The sequence below is a fragment of the Berghia stephanieae genome, chromosome 2 (genome assembly GCF_034508935.2).
Source record: "Berghia stephanieae isolate SIO BIC M18660-M18661 chromosome 2, UCSD_Bste_1.3, whole genome shotgun sequence".
In the NCBI taxonomy this organism is placed as follows: Eukaryota; Metazoa; Mollusca; class Gastropoda; order Nudibranchia; family Aeolidiidae; genus Berghia; species Berghia stephanieae.
In genome coordinates, this window is record NC_088361.1 from 105077525 (window position 1) to 105099816 (window position 22292).

At 33.7% G+C, this 22292-nt stretch overlaps 1 protein-coding gene across 4 annotated transcripts; it reads left to right on the plus strand.

Annotated features, from left to right (window-relative positions):
• The first annotated feature begins 1238 nt into the window (after positions 1–1238).
• LOC144966148 (ras-related protein Rab-24-like) lies at positions 1239–22269 on the plus strand. Of its 4 annotated transcripts, none has more exons than XM_078902269.1 (8): positions 1239–1411; positions 3288–3441; positions 5613–5681; positions 8131–8277; positions 8858–8957; positions 9669–9719; positions 12479–12541; positions 18947–22269. In XM_078902269.1, the coding sequence occupies exons 2-8, from the start codon at positions 3319–3321 to the stop codon at positions 19012–19014; spliced, it is 621 nt and encodes a 206-aa protein (XP_078758395.1). In that variant the 5' UTR covers positions 1239–1411; positions 3288–3318; the 3' UTR covers positions 19015–22269. The 4 variants fall into 4 exon arrangements, with proteins under 4 accessions (XP_078758395.1, XP_078758393.1, XP_078758396.1 ...); XM_078902267.1 differs by having other exon boundaries at positions 1245–1411; positions 3288–3447; XM_078902270.1 differs by having other exon boundaries at positions 1279–1376.
• Positions 22270–22292: the final 23 nt, after the last annotated feature.

The window sequence follows — 22292 nt, forward strand, 5'->3', positions numbered from 1 at the left end:
CATATTCAAGACCCTATAACAATAAAGTTGTTCTTTAAAAAAAAATGGTTGGCTTTTGTTTTGTTTATGTAAAAGGAATGCACAAGGCAATAAATTTTGACTCAGTAGCTTACTTAGTGGATTAATTTGAATAACTATCATAATGAAGTATATAACTAATTAAATTGTGCAATTAATTAAATTTTTTTAAGTAAAGAAGATTTCTTATCTTTAAATGATGTCAGATTGAATTAGAATAATTTCACCAAGTATAAAGTCGTCATTGTTCCAACAAACCTCGCCTGAACTGCCATTATAAGTAAGAGAAACACAATACTGTGTGTCCTAAATTAAAATAATATACTTAAAAGTAAATAAATAAAAATAACTTAAAAGTAGATAAAATTTCTCGAGTCACCAGGAATGGTGTCAACGTGTTGAAGTTGAAAATTATAAATTTTTGCCAAGGGTGTACAAAAAAAAAAAAAGAAAGAAAAAATAATTTTATGTCTAGAAAGGAGCTCGAACCCCTAACTCACCCCACTCCGGTTACAACTTACGATGTATCTATAAGTAGACGATGGTTCAGGGTCAAACAGTTTAGCCCTTACAATCTCTTCCGGTGTACCGAATACACATTTCCTTCAGGGTTGCCAGTTTGGCATTTTAAATGCCAGATTCCAAAAATCTGGCATTTTTGAAAACCGTTTGGCATTAGAAAAATCATTTGGCATTTGGCATTTTCATTTGGCATTTTCTTTTCTTGTATATTATACTTCAAATGACACCTTTTCTTAATTATTTCTAAACGCGTAAACACAAATCTCTTCACATCGGAAAACTTTGCTATTAAAACTCGCACCCTGAACTAGCCCTGCCTCCCTCAGATATTCACTCAAATTCAGCCCTCGACAAGTATCCTCGTAAGTTTTCTGGGAATCTCCTGCAAAACTCATGTATATTTGCGTCATGGTCGCCTGTTAACTTTCACTCCACTTAGTAGTCAGTAGGTAAAAAATTACCCCAATAGGAAATTTAGTATAATTCAAAAAAAAAAAAAAAAAAAAAAAAAAAAAGACAAGAAAACACGCAAGCCACCAGGATATGATAGTAAATTGTCTATCAAAAGTGAGTAGTTTTCTTAGTGGGGGTGGGAGTCAACAGACTTTGGCATTTTTTTGAGTGTTTTGGCATTTTTTGAGTCTTCCCCTGGCATTTTGTTGAAAAATGATCTGGCAACCCTGATTTCCTTTTATTTTATTTTTAGTCTGCTGAAAAGTTTCTTCCAGTTCTCTCCCTGTCTGCTTCTGATTCTGAGTCAACAATCTTGTCAAAAATTAGAGTTGGAACTTTTTATTTCTTTTTTTCCTTGAGGTTTAAAACTCCACGACAACTGTGTGCGATATATATATTTATATATATAATAATGAAGGTGAAATTTAGGATATTAAACCACTTAACTTTAAGGTTGTTTCTTTTTCTGTGATAACCGGCCAAAATTTAGCAGTGAGCAGCCCAGTTAACTTCGTTTTCCAATAATTTGTCGCATTTCTCATCATCATCATCATCATTGTTCACGTCTGCCAAGTAAATAATTATCTTACTAACAACCATTCGAATGTTGGGTTCTCTTCTTATACAGCTCACGTCTGTCATAATACCGTTGCCGTTGTCAATTTTGATATAGACGTCTATGTTTGTTTTAGGATGAAAATTCTAGAGTACAAGAGGGGCATCAAGACTTTTTATATCTCTAGACTAGAAAACGTCTTATCTAGAATTGTGGTTTTGATGGAATGCTTGCATGCAGGGGGAGGAACCTGAGAAGTTGAAAGAGGCTGAAACTGAAGTCCTTCCACTTTTAGTTTTATTAGAATTAGACCGTCGTGTCCTAGTCAACTCAATAAAAATAAAGCTAAAACATCTCTAGGTCTATGTGACTGTACTTCGACAAATGGGTGGTCGTAAGTAGCAGTAGCAGTGAATGCAATATATCACATATTTTAGAATCCAATTTTTAAGGGGTGAATTGTGCACTTGAAGATTAAAAAAAAATTCTAATTTCAAAAAGATTTTAAAAGATTATAGTTATATTATTATTATTTTAAAATCCCTATCATTTGTATGAACTTTAATTTTATCAAAGATGGCAGATACGAATCATGATAATGATCATTAGTATTATGTGATCATTATAATTATAATGATAATTATAATAATAATAATAATAATTTAAAATAAAAAAATTTATGATTAATTGCGCCTTTTCGCAACAGTACCATAAAATCCCGTCGCCTAGGCATTCCATGAAGAAATAAAGATAATCCATCAAACAGAATGTCTGATGTCAACAGGAATCACCCATGGTGCCAAGTGAGCAAATTGGGGATTAATAATCTTGCCCAAGGAAAAAACGAAAGTACCTGAAGTGGAGCTCGAACCCAGGACCTTCTGGATCACAGTGCAATGCCTTAACCACTTGACCACTTCGCCCCCCGATATAATAATAATAATGCTAATAATAATAGTAATTTAATGCTATGAACACGGTCAACATGGCTGATACCTGCTTCGGCTTAGTGTGTATGTTCTCTAAAGCTATGTGGTCTAGTGGTATGACACTCGCTTTTGGATCGGAAGGTCCTGGGTTCGAGCCTCGTGCTCGGCGCATAGTTGAGTCCTTAGAAAAGGCTCTTTACTCACATTCTCTCATCGTACTCAGGTGTAAAATGAGTACCTGGCCGTTAACAACGTTTTCTTTGTCAGAAAAATTGTAATATCGCCTAACAGGCGTCATGTCCCGTCCTACATGTTAAATGTTGCTGTTGACCAGGGACCCCTTGTAAAGCGCTTTGAGCACATTTAGTGGATATTGCGCTATATAAAGATCAATTTTTAATATTCTTTTTAAAAGCTTCTCTTATTTTTAGTGAATGCATAATGCATACACAGACGGGATCGCACACACACACACATATATATATAGCACACACACACACATGTGTAACATATTAACTGACACTTAACGCTACTGAGAGAGTGATGGAATCTGTCGTTTCCGTTCAACACAAACAATTTGAGGAAAAAAATTTTCACTGGACGTGCAGGGGAATGTCCAGTTTGTTCGAGATTTTTTTCGTGTTGGCCCCGGAAAATGTTCAAGATTTTTGAGTTGCCAATACCAACAAAGTAGAGAGATTAAAACGGGGAATTGTACCGAGTTTGAGATTTCCGTGCTCGAGTGTATTATCACGTATGTGTACATACATGATTTTAAATTAAAATTGTGTTAAATTTTTTCTTTTCAGATATTCTGAATGTGGTTCCTGATCATTCACAATGAGTGGGGGTAAAGTAGATGTCAAGGTGGTCCTTTTGGGCAAAGCATATGCTGGAAAGACCAGCTTGGTTGAACGTTACATACACAATCGCTTTAATGGTGATACAGTTCCTTACCAAAATGTAATGGTTTGTTCCAGGACTTTATAAACTTGATTTTTTTGTTGTTGCCTGTTTGGGTACTTTTCTCACACGCACGCACACACACACACACACACACACACACACACATATATATATATATATATATATATATATATATATATATATATATATATATATATATAATAAAATATTTCAAGTATAATTATGATCAACTTGCGACCATATATTATATATATTTATATATAGAGGTATAAAACAAAAACCATGAAATCACAGGCAGTGCGATACAACTACACACAATAACAACAACAAAAATTACATCAGTCAACCATAGACTGCTTTGCAGGAAACAGATCTGTAGGAGGAAATGATTATCATTTAAATATTTTATATTTGTGTCTCTACAATCTGGAACACCACAATCCAGACATCTCCATTTTCTGGACCCATTCCCTGAGGACATATTTTTAAATTCTTTATTTGTAGACTTTAGGAACTGATTCCATTATCCGGATGTCTCTTTAATCGGGACAAAATGCTGGGAATGGAGGTGTTCGGATTGGAGAGACATGACTGTACAAATGTATATATACACTAATACTTATATAAATTTATATTTAACTTTAGATACATATTCATTTCATACTATAATACAACATACATACATATTCATACAGACATACATTACAAATACATACATACATACATACTACATATAACATTCATAATATATACTACATACATACATAATACATACATACATACATACATACATACATACATACATACATACATACATACATACATACATACATACATACATACATACATACATACATACAATACATACTTCATACATACATACATTTCATACATACATACATACATACATACATACATACATACATACATACATACATACATACATACATACATACATACATACATACATACATACATACATATACAATGTTTTTTTATATATTTCTTAGTTTTATATGGCTTGGTGATGCTTTTTAGATATGTAAACATTACATTCCTTTGAAAGGAAAATTACTAAATGTAATTTTTCGTGCAAGAGGTCTAATAAAATCATCTAAAAAATTAATCACTATACTATTAAGAATTAATTTGATAAACTTCAAGTATCTCATAAATTTATGCTAGATATAGCATTTTATGATGTCATTTTTTTTTGTCACCTGTGACTGAAACTCTTAAGTAGGTACAATGAATTATTCGCCCCTGAATCCAATGAGACTTACAAAAGAACAACGATGATTGTAATCCTGGTATCATTTGTGTTTCAATAATTTACATTAGTGATGGTACATTACATTTTCCTTTCAACAAAATAAAGATAGAACAGACCTTATTATCAACTTACCAGGTTGTATCCGATATTCTTGTCAAGTTTATCATCAGCCATGCCTTTTCTTTTATTACTGAACATATTTTTTGAAATATAACATTTGCAGCCATTGCATCCTTCTCTTCCGTTCAAAGTCAACAATTTTGTAATTGTATTTTAATTTTTTTTAAATGAGCTTTAAAAAAATTAGCTTTTATATAGCGCAATATCCACTTAACGTGCTCAAAGCGCTTTACAAGGGGTCCCAGGCCAACAGCAACACTTAACACATAGGACGAGACATGACGCCTGTTAGACGATATTACAATTTTTCGGACAGAGACAACGCTGTTAAAGGCCAGGTACTCATTTTACACCTGAGTACGGTGAGAGAATATGAGTAAAAAGTCTTTTCCAAGGACTCAACTATGCACCGAGTGAGGCTCGAACCTCAGACCTTCCGATCCGAAAGCGAGTGTCAGACCACATAGCAGCACAATAATACTAACAATGGAAACCCAATCCAAATGGATATAGCAAACATTTTGAAACTACATATAAGAAATATTGTAAATAGTTTCAAAGCTTATGGTACTGTATAAATTTCTCATGTTCATAATGAATCACAATGAATACTGCTGGAAGATATTCTACATTATTATTACTCTCATAAATGCGATTGCTTTCCTATGGGCTTTTAAAAATCTTATTGATGTTCAAATTGGATACCAAGGAATCTGTTAGATGATTAATGTTGAAGATCATGATCAGTTATCAGTTTAAAATTATCCTAATAAGGTTGCATTCCATATTCTTTTCTTTTCTCTTTTTATTGCAGACTATCGGTGCTGCTTTCGCTGCAAAAACCATAAATGTAAATGGAGAGAATGTCATTATTGGTATCTGGGTATGTTTCTTTAGATTTGTTTTGGAATTTTTGTTTACTATTAACAACCCCTACTTTTATTACTAGCAATTATTTTTAAAAGTACAGTAGAATTACTTTAAACCGAAATTTTGGGGACCTTCTAAACCATTTCGGTTTAAAGACATTTTGGTTTAAAGCAAGCTCCCGTTTTGCGATGTTTTTCAAGTGTAGTAACTATTTAAGAAATTTGCTCATTTAATCATATCATGGGTTTCCCCTTAAATGGAGTTGTTGAATAAATGCCGTCTTCGTAACCATTTTTTAAAAAATGCTATTTTATTATTCTTTTTTTTTGTGTGTGTGTGTTTAAAAAATAGTTTTCGGGTTTTTCGTTTTCCATTCAAAATTGTTGAAAGAGTTGAGTTTGGGATGCCGTGTATTTTACATGTCTCCGTCTTGCTCAATTTTTTTTTCGACTTCACATAGTGTTTTGATTTTAAACTCCAACATGTAAGCACAGTGCTTTCTTTTGGACATCTTTTAGTAAAATGTAAAGCTAAAATAAGATCGAAAGGTCTTGTGTGATAATTGATAATGAATGATGCGCAGCTACTCAGAGGTGAAGTGAAATGGAAATGAAAATGAGTGTGAATGCTAAGCTGTCTACTACACATCCTTCTTTTGTTGAAAAGCCATCAGGTTCAAAGGCCTAATTACATAGAACCTCCCCCCCCCCCCCTCACACACATTTAAACAAAGTGGAAATGAAATGGCATTTCAATGGTAAGTACCCTACCCCCCCCCCCCCCCCCCCCCCCCCCCCTCGTGTTGAAAATCCAGTCAGTTCCAAACAACGACTTCTTATAGTAGACGATGGTTCCAAAGCATCAACAAACGAGTGAGAACATCTCGCTTGCGTGATTCTACACCCCAACTCCCCCTCTTTCCTCATTTTTCGCCTGCCAGTCACCCGTCGTCTTCCTTTTCCAGTCTGTGCGATTGTGGTGTTGGCCAAGCCCAAGTGCAGTGATTGAAGTGTTTTCCTACCCCCCACCCTCATCTTATGCTTACAGTCTTTGTTTATTATCGGGCATTATTACGTGTGGCCACCTTCTCGAATTTTTGAAGAAAAATAGAGAGAGAAAAAGGGAAGGTGCTCTCAAGTTGTTTCGGTTTAAAGAAAGTAATGCTTAGAAGTATTTCGGTTCATCGTAAGAATTAGTACAAAGATAATGAAGGAACTAGTACAATTTATTACATTCTTTGCGGTTTAAGGTATTTTTCGGTTTAGCTACTTTCGGTTTAAAGTAATTTTACTGTATATACGTTGTAATTAAGATTGTCCTCATATAAATTATTTTGAACCCTAAATAGTGCTGTGTTGGTTCAAAGAAGTTATAATGACATATACATGAAGGCATATTATATTTGGTACAAAGTTATCATTAGCATGACAGGAAAATTTCTAAAAGGAAAGAGGGTTGTCCTAATTGGCATGGTAATGGAAGCAACCTTTCATTCCTTGTAACTTGTAGCTGTTATTTTATGTTACGCCAATCTTAGCTTGTTTAAGGTAACAGCTGGATAGCAAATTTTTGTACAAGATACAGGGAAGGCATGATCAGTATTTCTTGCTTCTTGTAACTTGTAGCTGTTACAGAGTTATTTTATGTTACGCCAATCTTAGCTTGTTTAAGGTAACAGCTGGATAGCAAATTTTTGTACAAGATGCAGGGAAGGCATGATCAGTATTTCTTGCTTCTTGTAACTTGTAGCTGTTATAGAGTTATTTTATGTTACGCCAATCTTAGCTTGTTTAAGGTAACAGCTGGATAGCAAATTTTTGTACAAGATACAGGGAAGGCATGATCAGTATTTCTTGCTTTTAAAAAAAAAAAAAGGCCCTAATGTTTGCTGTTCAGTGAGATAAAGGTGCTGTTAATTTAATGAATGAATGAATGAATTTATATAGTGCCTGGATCCACAGTGTGCTCAGAGGCGCTTTACAATGCAAATAAAACACAACAATAAATTGATAACTTAATCATAAAATCTATCATATTGGAATAGCATTAATCAATTTGTAATTTAATTACCACGCACTGTGCTACAAGATGAAAATTTAGGATATCTATAACATGTAGGCCTAATATAAATGTTAAACATCAAATGATTTTCTAAAGAGATATGTTTTAAGTTTCTTTTTAAAGTTTTCAATGTCGGACATTTTTTGAGGGATGAAGGCAGTTGGTTCCATAAGACGGGTGCCGACTGGCTAAAAGATCTCTCACTAAAAGACGATCTACAGCGAGGAACCTGGAAGAGATCATGACCACTGGATCTAAGTTCTCTCTCCAGCACATAGAGATTAACCATGGTTTGTAGGTATACAGGAGCTGTCTTATTAAAACATTTAAAAGAATAGCATAGAATTTTGAACATAATTGATTAATCAACGCTTATGTAATTCCCTTTTTTTAAATTCTAGGATACAGCTGGAAGTGAGCGTTATGAAGCTATGAGTAGAATATATTATCGTGGAGCAAAAGCAGCCATAATATGTTATGATTTGACTGACAGGTCCAGTTTTGATAGAGCTAGATTTTGGATAGGCGAACTTCAAAAACATGAAGAGGTAATAGGAAGTGTACAATATTTGTTTGTTTGTGTTTTGGGGTTTTTTGTTGTTGTTTTTTTTTTTTTTTTTGGGGGGGGGGGGGGTGGTTAAGTTTTTTTTTGTTTTTTTTTGGATGGGGGGGGGGGGGGGGTTGGCATGATGGTGCAAGCAATCGTATTTTTATTTCAAATATTTTGGATTACATGTTTGTTTATTGAAAGATTAAAGTAAAATTACTTTTTAATTACCCTTTCTCGTATATCAGCTCTTCATTGCTTGGAAGAATTCTTTGTACTTTTTCTACAAACCAGGAGTTGATTTTTATGTTTGTTTAATTCCATTTTCATATTGTAATTATTAGGGTTCATAGAGGTCCAACAATATTTTTTTTTAAAAACAGAGTCAATACAAACATTTAATTTAAAAATTGTCATAATAGTAACCTGGCAACACAACTTTTCAAAGCGTGAATTTTGGATAATCAAGATATTCAAATCATTTGTGTAAGTTATAGGTACTAGAACCATTATTACTTTTTAGTTTATTCATGTTATATTTTGTAATATTTTGATGTTATTTTTTTTTTCTCTTCAACTAGGCCTGTCAGATTCATCTATGTGGAACCAAGTATGATTTGATAGCTGAAAGTCCAGAAATGAGGAGTATTAACATCGGAGAGACAAAGGCCCTGGGCCAAGGTAATGTGACCAGACCAATAGTGTGTGTTTATAATTCGTATATAATTGAATAATCTCAGTCATCTGTCATCTTATGCTGTCAAATAAAACATACTGAATTTTAATCGCTGGTTGGGGTTCCTGGCCTCCCATAGTGGGTAGGGAGGTACTTACCCCTAAATCTTCAACTTGCTTTCTGTTTTTGTCCTGCATGTGCATTAAAAAAAGAGAGAAAATGAAATAAATAAAAATGAATCCCAAACAAGGCTAACAGATAATTTATCTTGTGTATGATAAAGTAAATTCCCCGTGTGGTGTCCGCGATCCCTCAACTGAGAGGGTCAAGAATAGCCCAACGCCAAGCCAGCGTGTCGTAAAAGGCGACTAATGGTGTGTGATTTCCCCATCTTTGAGTCACCTGGTCCTCCAGGTTGGGGGTTGGCAAAGGGTTAACACCCCTTTCCGTTAAACTCAAACTGTTACAGAAACGCAGACGGACAAACCAAATTCTTTTTTTAGCTTGGGCGACCAATATACAGAGAAGTGGTAAGACCTGGAATGAGATAAAAAAAAAAGTTAGCTCAGGATAGAGAAGGATGGAAACTGTTTGTCTGTGGCCTATACCCTGACCCAGGGTGAAAAAGGCAATGATGATGATGATAAAGTAAGAAATTAACTGGATTTTCATGCAAATGCAACGTCTGAACACATTCATATACATTTTCTTTCTAGATGTGAGAGGCAGAGTATATGAAACTTCCAGTAAAACAGGAAAAGACATTGGTAAGACCTTGAATATTGTATCTACCATAGTATTGTGTTACTCATGATATTGTTAAGTGTTCCAAAAATGGATAAGATAGGATGACAGTGACAGATTATGTTGCTGATCTGTTCATTTATAGCAATTCAGGCAAAATAAATGATAAAAGAGCTCAATATTTAACATATTTCCTTGGTTTTATCATCCTCACCGTGCTTAAAATTGTTCACTTGCTCTCCACATGCAGGGCATAATTAAAACCAACTGTACATTTCATATATGAAGGTGAGTCAAAAAGTAAAAGTAATGGGACTCTGCTTATTACTTTAAATTTAAAAACAAATTGAATCAATACCATGCATCATGCCTCAAATTAAAGCTTGGCATTCGCCGTGTAGAATGCTACTCCTCAACATAGTCTCCACCTCTCTGGGTAGCTACCGTCCAGCTTTTTGTAAGGGCATGTATCCCATTATTGTAAAATTGAGTTGACAGAGCTTTGAGTTTGAGCCATTTTTTTCACTACTGAATTGGCTGCTTCATCATCTTCAAAGCGATGCCCCCTCAATGCCTCCTGGAGTGGGCCAAAAAGCTGAAAGTGAAAGTCTGAGGGTGCCAAGTCTAGTGAATAAGGAGAATGAGACAGCGTTGTCCATCTAAATGATGCGATTATCTCCAAATCTGGTCCATGGGTGTCAGTTTTCCGGTTCATGTCGGAATTCCGGTTTCGCGATATCTCGGAAGTCAAATACCTCCGGTATACTAAATTTTTCAAAAAATGTTGAGGGAGTACCTCTGGTACTCTCTGTCTCTCTATGCTCTTTGGCTCCCCTAGCCCTAGAGAGAGACAACTGCACTGTGAGTATTTCACTATATATTATAAGTTGGTTTTAAAATCAAATTAATTTCCTCATTGTATCAATATGTTTGCTGTTTAATCATTTAATAATGGTATAAAAACTGTGATGAAATAAGAGTAAAGTTTTTCAGTAGGAACATTTTCAGGTTTGGCAAAGTGTCGAGATTTTAGTTTCAGGTTTCAGAACTTCTTCCTGCTGGGACCCATGATCTGGTCTGGCTCTGTGAATTTTTGCATCCAGCTGCTTCAGAGTCTGTGTACCGTTCAGAGTTGACAATGGCTCCCTTAGGTAGGAAATCAAAGAGGATCACCACCCTTGATGTCCCAAAACACAGTTGCCATAAGTGTCCTCCGCTGATTTCTCAGTTTTGAATTTTTTGGCATTTGGGGAAGAGGGATGTCACCATTTCATTGATTGTCTCTTCGGCTCAGGTTCATAATAATAATGGACCCAGGTTTCCTCCCCAGGGATAATTCTAGTGAGAAAGCTGCCATCTTCACCCACTTAGCCGGAGAAGCTTGGAACTGCTATTCACCCTTTTTATGATCTGTCTAGGTACCCTACAAGCCTTAGACCTTTGACCCAAGGATTTAACGAGTTGATGGGCACTTCCATGGCTGATTTTAAGGTCTCCTGCCACCTCATCAAGAGATATTCTTCTGTCGGATTTAATCAATGCTTCTGTTAAGGTTGAGGGGGTGTCAGATTGTGTGTTGGATTGCTTCTCATTTTCTTCAAATTGATGATGTACATGTTCAGTCCCCTGAAAACACTGCTTCTTCCTAATGCCTGAGTTTTATAAAACTTCTCAAGGCATTTGAAAATATTACTCGATTTTTCTCCTTCAAGAACAAGAATTTCAATGACAGCTCTCTCTCAGTCACTGATGGACATCCATAGGGGAAGCCATTTTTTTAACTGCCATAATTTTGTCAAACATTGATGGAATTGGCTTCAAGACTTATGTATACGTCCAATTGAGCTAGATATGACGAAGTGGCCAAGTGGACGGACCCGGGTTCGAACCCCGCTTCAGACACTTTCGTCTTTTTCCTTGAGCAAGATTATTAACCCCCAATTTGCTCACTTGGACAACATGGGTGATTCCTGTTGACGTCGGACATCTTGTTTGATGAGTTATCTATATTCCTTCGTCGAATGCCTAGGCGACGATGTCTTATATGTCGTGGCGGAATTAAATTAAATTAAATGACATCATATAGAAAAAAAAATGAATTCAATAGGAGATTTGTCCCATTACTTTTTGACTTGACTCAGTCTCGTAGTAAACATTGCCATCAGGTGCCCTTTTTGTGCAAGCCCTCCTACAATATCTATCTCCACCTACAGCCATTCATACCTGAATCAAGTGGAGTAATAATAATAATAATAATAATAATACACATTTATACAGCGCTCATTCTCGTGTAAAACACAAGCTCTGGGAACTTTACAATATAAATTATCAATTTTAAGTGAAAAAAATAATTGAAAAATACCCAACCATGGACAAAATGACTGGGCTGTAGTTTAGTTATCATTAACTTGATGATACCATTGATTTAATATCACTTTATATAAATGATGCAGTTGTTAAACTGAATTTTGAATAAATGTTTTACATAAAAAAATATACAATAGCTAAAGCTAGTCTAAAAAGTATATTTTTATGAAGGGGTGTTGCCTGAAAAGATTAGCACCCAGATCTGTTCACCTGGTCACAGACTGCACTCAACATTGATGGAAATTCAGGTTTACGGTATGAGAAAGACACAGGCTACTGCATTGCATTACTTTGATATACTATTATAAATCATATAATTTACACATGAATCGATTTTAACTTTAAATTATTTTCCCTCAGCATTTATTTGTTATGGATTCTTTTTTTTTTAATTTTGTTTGTTTATTTGTTTCAGACAAAATATTTGTTATGATTGCATCAGATTATGTGGCAGCTAGAAAACCCACGACAAAAGATGGTGAATAATTTTTATATAAATACAGTTACATTGTTGGCTTGGTATTGACTTTTAGATAGAGAGACAATTGTCTTTTAGATAGAGAGACAATTGACTTTTAGATAGAGAGACAATTGTCTTTTAGATAGAGAGACAATTGTCTTTTAGATAGAGAGACATGTGTCTTTTAGATAGAGAGACATTGTCTTTTATATAGAGAGACAATTGTCTTTTAGATAGAGAGACAATTGTCTTTTAGATAGAGAGACAATTGTTTTTTAGATATAGAGACAATTGTCTTTTATATAGAGAGACAATTGTCATTTATATAGAGAGACAATTGTCTTTTATATAGAGAGACAATTGTCTTTTAGATAGAGAGACAATTGTCTTTTATATAGAGAGACAATTGTCTTTTAGATAGAGAGACAATTGTCTTTTAGATAGAGAGACAATTGTCTTTTATATAGAGAGACAATTGTCTTTTATATAGAGAGACAATTGTCTTTTATATAGAGAGACAATTGTCTTTTAGATAGAGAGACAATTGTCTTTTAGATAGAGAGACAATTGTCTTTTAGATAGAGAGACAATTGTCTTTTAGATAGAGAGACAATTGTCTTTTATATAGAGAGACAATTGTCTTTTATATAGAGAGACAATTGTCTTTTATATAGAGAGACAATTGTCTTTTATAAAGAGAGACAATTGTCTTTTAGATAGAGAGACAATTGTCTTTTATATAGAGAGACAATTGTCTTTTAGATAGAGAGACAATTGTTTTTTAGATAGAGAGACAATTGTCTTTTATATAGAGAGACAATTGTCTTTTATATAGAGAGACAATTGTCTTTTATATAGAGAGACAATTGTCTTTTATAAAGAGAGACAATTGTCTTTTAGATAGAGAGACAATTGTCTTTTATATAGAGAGACAATTGTCTTTTAGATAGAGAGACAATTGTCTTTTATATAGAGAGACAATTGTCTTTTATATAGAGAGACAATTGTCTTTTATATAGAGAGACAATTGTCTTTTATATAGAGAGACAATTGTCTTTTATATAGAGAGACAATTGTCTTTTAGATAGAGAGACAATTGTTTTTTAGATAGAGAGACAATTGTTTTTTAGATAGAGAGACAATTGTCTTTTATATAGAGAGACAATTGTCTTTTATAGAGAGAGACAATTGTCTTTTATATAGAGAGACAATTGTCTTTTATAAGAGAGACAATTGTCTTTTAGATAGAGAGACAATTGTCTTTTATATAGAGAGACAATTGTCTTTTAGATAGAGAGACAATTGTCTTTTATATAGAGAGACAATTGTCTTTTATATAGAGAGACAATTGTCTTTTATAAAGAGAGACAATTGTCTTTTAGATAGAGAGACAATTGTTTTTTAGATAGAGACAATTGTTTTTTTAGAAGAAGTAGAGAGACAATTGTCTTTTATATAGAAGAGACAATTGTCTTTTATATAGAGAGACAATTGTCTTTTATATAGAGAGACAATTGTCTTTTATAAGAGAGACAATTGTTTTTATAGAGAGAAATTGTAAAGGAACAATTGTTTTATATAGAGAGACAATTGTCTTTTATATAGAGAGACAATTGTCTTTTATATAGAGAGACAATTGTCTTTTATATAGAGAGACAATTGTCTTTATATAAGAGAGACAATTGTCTTTTTATATAGAGAGACAATTGTCTTTTATATAGAGAGACAATTGTCTTTTATATAGAGAGACAATTGTCTTTTTATAAGAGAGACAATTGTCTTTATAGAGACATTTTTTAGAGAGACAATTGTTTTTCTTGTTTAGATAGAGAGACAATTGTTTTTAGATAGAAGAGTCTTATATGGACTGTCTTTTATATAGAGAGACAATTGTCTTTTATATAGAGAGACAATTGTCTTTTTAGATAGAGAGACAATTGTCTTTTATATAGAGAGACAATTGTCTTTTATAAGACAGCAGAAGACAAATTGTCTTTTATATAGAGAGACAATTGTCTTTTATATAGAGAGACAATTGTCTTTTAGATAGAGAGACAATTGTCTTTTAGGTAGAGAGACAATTGTCTTTTAGATAGAGAGACAATTGTCTTTTATAGATAGAGAGACAATTGTCTTTTAGATAGAGAGACAATTGTCTTTTATAATAGAGAGACAATTGTTATAACTTTTTTAATAGAGAGACAATTGTATTTTATATAGAGAGACAATTGTCTTTTATATAGAGAGACAATTGTCTTTTATGGTAAGATGAACAATTGTCTTTTAGATAGAGAGACAATTGTCTTTTAATAAGAGAAGACAATAAGTGTTCTTATTTATATAGAGAGACAATTGTCTTTTATATAGAGAGACAATTGTCTTTTATATAGAGAGACAATTGTCTTTTTATATAGAGAGACAATTGTCTTTTATATAGAGAGACAATTGTCTTTTAGATAGAGAGACAATTGTCTTTTAGTATAGAGAGACAATTGTCTTTTATAATAGAGAGACAATTGTCTTTTAGATAGAGAGACAATTGTCTTTTAGATAGAGAGACAATTGTCTTTTAGATAGAGAGACAATTGTCTTTTAGATAGAAGACAATTGTCTTTTATAGAGAGAGACAATTGTCTTTTAAGGGAGACAATTGTCTTTTAGGTAGAGAGACAATTGTCTTTTAGATAGAGAGACAATTGTCTTTTATATAGAGAGACAATTGTCTTTTATAAAGAGAGACAATTGTCTTTTAGATAGAGAGACAATTGTTTTTTAGATAGAGAGACAATTGTTTTTTAGATAGAGAGACAATTGTCTTTTATATAGAGAGACAATTGTCTTTTATATAGAGAGACAATTGTCTTTTAGATAGAGAGACAATTGTCTTTTAGATAGAGAGACAATTGTCTTTTAGGTAGAGAGACAATTGTCTTTTAGATAGAGAGACAATTGTCTTTTAGATAGAGAGACAATTGTCTTTTAGATAGAGAGACAATTGTCTTTTAGATAGAGAGACAATTGTCTTTTAGATAGAGAGACAATTGTTTTTTAGATAGAGAGACAATTGTCTTTTATATAGAGAGACAATTGTCTTTTATATAGAGAGACAATTGTCTTTTTATATAGAGAGACAATTGTCTTTTATATAGAGAGACAATTGTCTTTTATATAGAGAGACAATTGTCTTTTAGGTAGAGAGACAATTGTCTTTTAGATAGAGAGACAATTGTCTTTTAGGTAGAGAGACAATTGTCTTTTATATAGAGAGACAATTGTCTTTTATATAGAGAGACAATTGTCTTTTATATAGAGAGACAATTGTCTTTTAGATAGAGAGACAATTGTCTTTTAGATAGAGAGACATGTGCGATGGTGCACAAAAATCTGGTCTAGAACTTACATCTGGCTGAACTGAGAGAACAGACGGAAGTGTTTAAAAATCTAAAAAAAAAATTTTTTTAATTTTAAATTTTTCATGACTCTTCAGTGAATATTCCTATTACAAATTACAGTGCAACCTCTGGATAACGACACCCCTGGATAGCGACATTGACCTCTGGTCCAAATTTTTTACTATATGTTCTTAGTAATATAAAAACCCAAAATAGCGACATATATTTGAGTAAAACCCCTGTTTAGCGACATTGTTATAACTATAATTGGCAGTTGATACTGATGTTTGATACCTGACCATTGTCATCTTGTACTCCTATAAAAAAATTAAAAACTATTTGTTACCGACCAATCAGAACACCTGTTTACTACACTGTGTGGAATCAGCGCTAGGGTAGTTTATATACAACCACAGCGTAACCCTCTCTGCTATGAACCACAGCAAAAGAAGTTTATCAGTGGATGGAACTCTCAAGGGTCCATTAACCTTCCCTGTTAGCTACCTGTCTGAGGTCAGTGAAGGATAACTTATATCAGGCAATGCTGTGTCCAATGGGGGCAATTATGGATATTTATATTATGTTGGAATAGCGGGGAAAACAATAACAGCCTTTTTTACTTTATTATTTTCATTTGAAAAATCAGTTGTTTTTCTAAACATCAGTCCAAATCTGATATAATTGTGGTTAATAACTAGTTTTTGTTGTATTTTTTTCTTGTTTTTAATATCGCAAGATGTTTTTCTACTACTCTTAAGTGCTTGTAAATTTTGGTGCACTTAAATAAATATCTCAGTATTTAAAGCTCTTCAGCATTATCTCATGGATTATAATTAAAATCAAAACTGGATGTGTGCATCTGTTTCCTTGTGCGGTATGCATCATCATATTGGCACTTGACTTAGTTTTGTTAAATGGCGTTCGTGTTTGAGCACTGTTTACGGTCCAAACAATGACAGTAATATTGGAAAATGACAGCATAACCTGTATACCTTTCATAAACAGGAGAAATACACATTCTGACGTCGTTGGGACACACCTCCTGTCAGCCACTGGTCCTTGCATCGCACTGTTAATGTATTCACTGGTCTCACCAAGCCCCCCTTTTTTTTTTGGTCATTTTGAAATCCCCGGAATAACAACACCCCTTGGATAACGACATAATTTTCCGGTTCTGGGTGATGACGTTATCCAGGGGTTGCACTGTATTTATTTCTTTTAAGATATCTTTTAAGTATTTTGAATTGATTTTCTTTTGTGCGGCTATGTGGTCTTGTGGTATGACACTCGCTTTCGGATTGGAAGGTCCTGGGTTCGAGCCTTGCACTTGGCGCATAGTTGAGTCCTTGGAAAAGGCTCTTTACTCAATTTCTCTCACCGTACTCAGGTGTAAAATGAGTACCTGGTCGTTAACAGCGTTGTCTTTGTCCAAAAAATTGTAATATCGCCTAACAGGCAGCATGTCTCGTCCTACATGTTATGTGTTGCTGTTGGCCAGGGACCCCTTGTAAAGCGCTTTGAGCACATTTAGTGGATATTGCGCTATATAAAGCTCAATTAATAGGGCTTACCTTTTTTTTATACCTTTGAAAGAGTGACTATTTTGACGATTGTTGAAGATTTTAAGTTTGGAAAAGAATGCCAGTCTGGTAAAACTGGTAGTAATTCCTGAAGGGGAAATCCATTTCTACATTTCTAAGGCTATTTTCATTTTTAGCTCTTTGATCCCATTCATATAGAAAAGGGGAACAGTCAAATTCTAGATATGTAAACAGATGTAGGCCATACATATTAACAAAGAGGGAGTCCACATGAATTTTCATCATTGGTCCCCAGGATCACATAATCACAAATAAATTATCCAAAATTGGGGTTAAAGCTGAAATTTGTAAGACGTTCATAAATCTTACTTAATTAAAATGATAATTGTATTATACATTTGACAAATGAACATATTTACCAATCAGAGGAGGCTGACTGATAGTTGCATATAGTTCATCCAAAGTGAAGAGAAGGTGATTTATCAGTCATTGGTATGAACAATAATTTGATTTACTTTGGAGAATGTAGCCCAGAAAGAAGACAGTCAGGATAAATGGGAGAATGAAATGGTTGGAAGAATTAAAGAAAAAGAGAAAATGGATAAGCAGGCAGGGCTTGTTTAACTCACTCAACCCTAACACCGACCATATCCGTAGTTCACCCGTCGGGTTACTTTTACCTCATGCCTATTTATTACATTTTTATGAGACAAATTATAGGCGTAGTATCAAAGCTAATGTTTGTTTTTTTTTTTTTTGGGGGGGGGGTTTACATGTAAATGGTAGTTGAATAAAACTATCTATGTACATGACCAATTTTAATACATTTTTTTTTCCAAATTTGAAAAGTATCAAAAATCTCTAGGATTGAGTGAGTTAAGTGACCAGGGGGGGGGGGGGGGGGGGGAGACATAACAAAGGTTTGTAGATCGAGAGTGTAGCCTTGGAGACAATTGGTATGGGAGAATGGAATGTTGGGTAGAATCAAAGAAAAAGAGAAAATTGATAAACAGGCAGGGCTAGCTGGAAGAGATATAACGAAGGTCCTCAAATCAAGAATGTAGCTTGGGAGACAATTGAAATGGTAGAATGGAATGTTGGGAAGAATAATAGAAAAAGAGTAAGTAATAGACCGATAGAGACAGCTTTATCAACAACAAGAAGAGATGTAACACAGGCAGTGGTTATGGAATGAAAGAGAGAATGGGTTTTACTTTTTCTTTCAGATAAATTATAGAAAGGAATAGAAGAGGTTTCGATGATCATTTACCTCTATTTTGTTTTTCAGATAAGTCCATCTATTATTTATGTTCCTGGGAAATTGATTAAAGCGATTTCAGCTGTATTATTCAGAGGTTTTTACACTAAAGAAGTAAAACATGTTAAAATGTGTATCAAATTCATGAATCTTTACAATTTATAAATTAATGATTGAAAAACTCCTATTTCATTAGTGATAAATCTATATTACCTGACCACTTCTTCCACAGACGATCCATCAACTGTCCAGTTGAGCAAATCAACCAAAAAGAAAAGACTATGTTCTTCCTGTAGCTGATGCGTATTTTTTAAATGTAGATATATATATGTTTCCTCAGTTGTTTTGCCCCAAAGATCTATTTAGGGTTTACGTTTTTACTTGATGATACTATTGATTTAATATCACTTTATATAAATGATGCAGTTGTTAAACTGAATTTTGAATGAATGTTTTACATTAAAAAATATACAATGGCTAAAGCTAGTCTAAAATGTATATTTTTGCGAAGCGGTGTAGCCTGAAAACTGGGTGGGGTTCCTACTTCCCATAGTGGGCAGGGAAGTACTTGCTGTGTCTTCTATCCCCTCTTATCTGTTTTCCAATAGCCTTCTGTCTTTGTCTTGGAGTGGAGTGAGATTGCTTGGTTTTGTCCTGACCTTGGTCGGAGTCCTTGGCTGAGAGGGAAACAGTCGAATGTATAGTTATTGCCTTGGGAGATGATATTTTTTTCCTTGTAAATCATCTCTCTGTTATGTACTGTATTATGTTTTATTTACATGTTATATTTGATTTGTTAACATTTGAGTGTATTCCTCTTAGTGGGGACCTGTGCTTGTGTCTGGATGAGACTTTTAGGTGATCTCAAACTAAGTACTTTGATGGTGTGCTCTTGGAATCTACATCTGTTTCCTATTTGAACAAATTCCCCTTTGTCTTACCTTTTCTTGAGTGCTTTAATTGAATTCTATAAATTTTTACTATCCCATTTCTTCCTTTTTACTGGCGCTGATATGACCTTAATTTGCAAGCGCTGTAAAACCCTCAAAAACAAACAAACAGCCTGAAAAGATTAGCACCCAGATCTGTTTTTACACTTTTTTTTTCTTTTTTTTTTGGCAGGCTTTTGTTCATTTAAAATTTTAAAACTTTGTTTAGCTCATTCTGCTATTTGCTTGGTATATTGCATCTTTTCAATGTATTTCGTTATCACTCACTTTTTCAAGTACTTCACTAAAGTTACAAAAAAATGATGCACTGTGAATAATACTCATTTTCTTATGATTTAATTGCTTTGACTTGTGAAGCTCATTGAGCCAGTTTATTCTCAATTTCCGAGAGGCTGGTCATTATTTCCTCGTTAGCAGTTTGATGGGATTGGTCTATCACAAAACATTGTTTTCTTCAAATAACAATACAATGCACCTTGGAAACAACGACCTCGGATACTACAAAAACTTTCAAAAACACCTTTTAGCTTTTATTTATGTGGCAAGAAGGAAGAGGGGGGGGGGGGGTAATCCATATATTTTTATCAATGCTAAGTATTTACAAGGTTGTTTCCCTTGTCCATTAATGCCAAGAGTGACACCTCTGATTCAACAAAATTTCGGTTATAACGAGTATTGACCTCCAGCCCCAGTGGACTTTCTTGTAACCGAGATGCACTGTAATAATTAACTTCCTTATAAAATATAAGCAGAAAAGAGAAAGAGAAGAACTGACTGAATTGAGGTTCATTGTTATTGTCAACACTGCAGTCAGAGACCATCAAATGGTGGGTCCATACAACTTACAGCTTTTGCTTCATGAGCACCTATTTTATATTTTGGAATGGTCCAATTATTCTACTACTTACTACTATCTGTTATTGTTTATGGATTTATTTATTTTTGTTGTTTTGTTTTTTGTTTTTGTTTTTTTAATGGTTTTTCGTTGTTTTCTAATTTCAATTTTCGACTGTTTTCTCTCGGTTATATTTATCATTAATGTAATTTATCATTTGGAATGTCATTGATTTTCAAATGGTTATAAACAAGCCATAAATTACAAAATTGATATTTATTTCATGTTTTTGCATGGGGACATATTTTTACTTGCCCTTGTAGAATCGTATGATTGCCTTTTATATCTGTACTATGGATATGATCACCTGATATAGAAGATTTGACTCAGCTTTTTTTTATCAGTTGGAATTTGCTCATAATTAAATTATTTCAAGGGTTATAATATACAACAAGAACAATACAGAGGATTGGAAAAAAGACATAGAGCCGCTTTTGCTTTCAAATCTTTTGTCTTATAAAATAACCTTTAAAACAAAGGATAAAGAGAACAGTATAGATCTAGGGTCAATTGTTTTAAAATCACTGATTCGTATAGCATGACTATATACTATTTGTTTTTTTAATTTAGTATTTTATTTTTGCCACAAAAAATCACATTCAATGGCCATTATTGAGAGATTAAATAATTGTTACAATAAGTAAATATAAATAAAGTAGGATCATAATTGTTTAGAATGGCAGTTCAGTGCTCAGGTTTGTTGAGTGCATTGTAATCAGGGTTGCCAATTTGGCAGATTTTCTGCCAAATGTCCTTTTTTTGGCAGAATTTGAAGTCGTCTGGCAGAGAAAAATCGGTTTGGCAGTTTGGCAGATATTTGGCAGATTTTTTCCGAGGCCTAGGGATGAATGTATAGGTCTACTCCACGTTTTCCATGGCAATTTTTATGTATTAGTGATTTTTTAAACTGGGGAAATGAAAAAAAAATTGATGACATCGGCCTTGAGGATTTTTTGTTTAACAAAACTGATGAGTTTTCAAAGGGGGTACTATAAATATTACGGTTTGGCAGTTTTTTGTGGTAGTATTAGGCAGATTTTTAAAAATCCAGTTGGCAGAATGCCTGAAATTAATCTGGCAACCCTGATTGTAATCCATTCTATTCTAACCAAATTCACAAGAATGCCCCGTGATCATTTTACAATAATTAAATGTTTGTTAATATACTAAAATATGAAATTGCATAGTGAGGCTAGCCGTTGCCACGGGAGTTAAAATTGGTAAAATAACAGGTCATGTCACAAATGATTTTTGTTTTGTATCCTCCACATAAGCCTCATGCTGAAGAATTTGTCTCTAGTAACTGTTGATACTGTTTTTGTGCTCCAAAGAATTTGTCTGTAGTAACTGTTGATACTGTTTGTGCTCCAAAGAATTTGTCTGTAGTAACTGTTGATCCTGTTTGTGCTCCAAAGAATTTGTCTGTAGTAACTGTTGATACTGTTTGTGCTCCAAAGAATTTGTCTGTAGTAACTGTTGATACTGTTTGTGCTCCAATTCTCTGTGCATAACAAGCATTTTCAATTAAATGTCTTACTGGAGAAAGCTTTGAAGGGAGAATTCCAAATTAATATGCAATCAATTAATTGAATCGTGCCCAGTCTTTGCATCAATAGCTTTATACTTATCTTTGTCTGTAAAATCTTGCTGTACTTCTCATGTTGCAACGTATTTTCAAAACCATTCCAAAAACAAAAAAAGAAAAGAAAAGATCTTTTCATCTGCCTACAGGT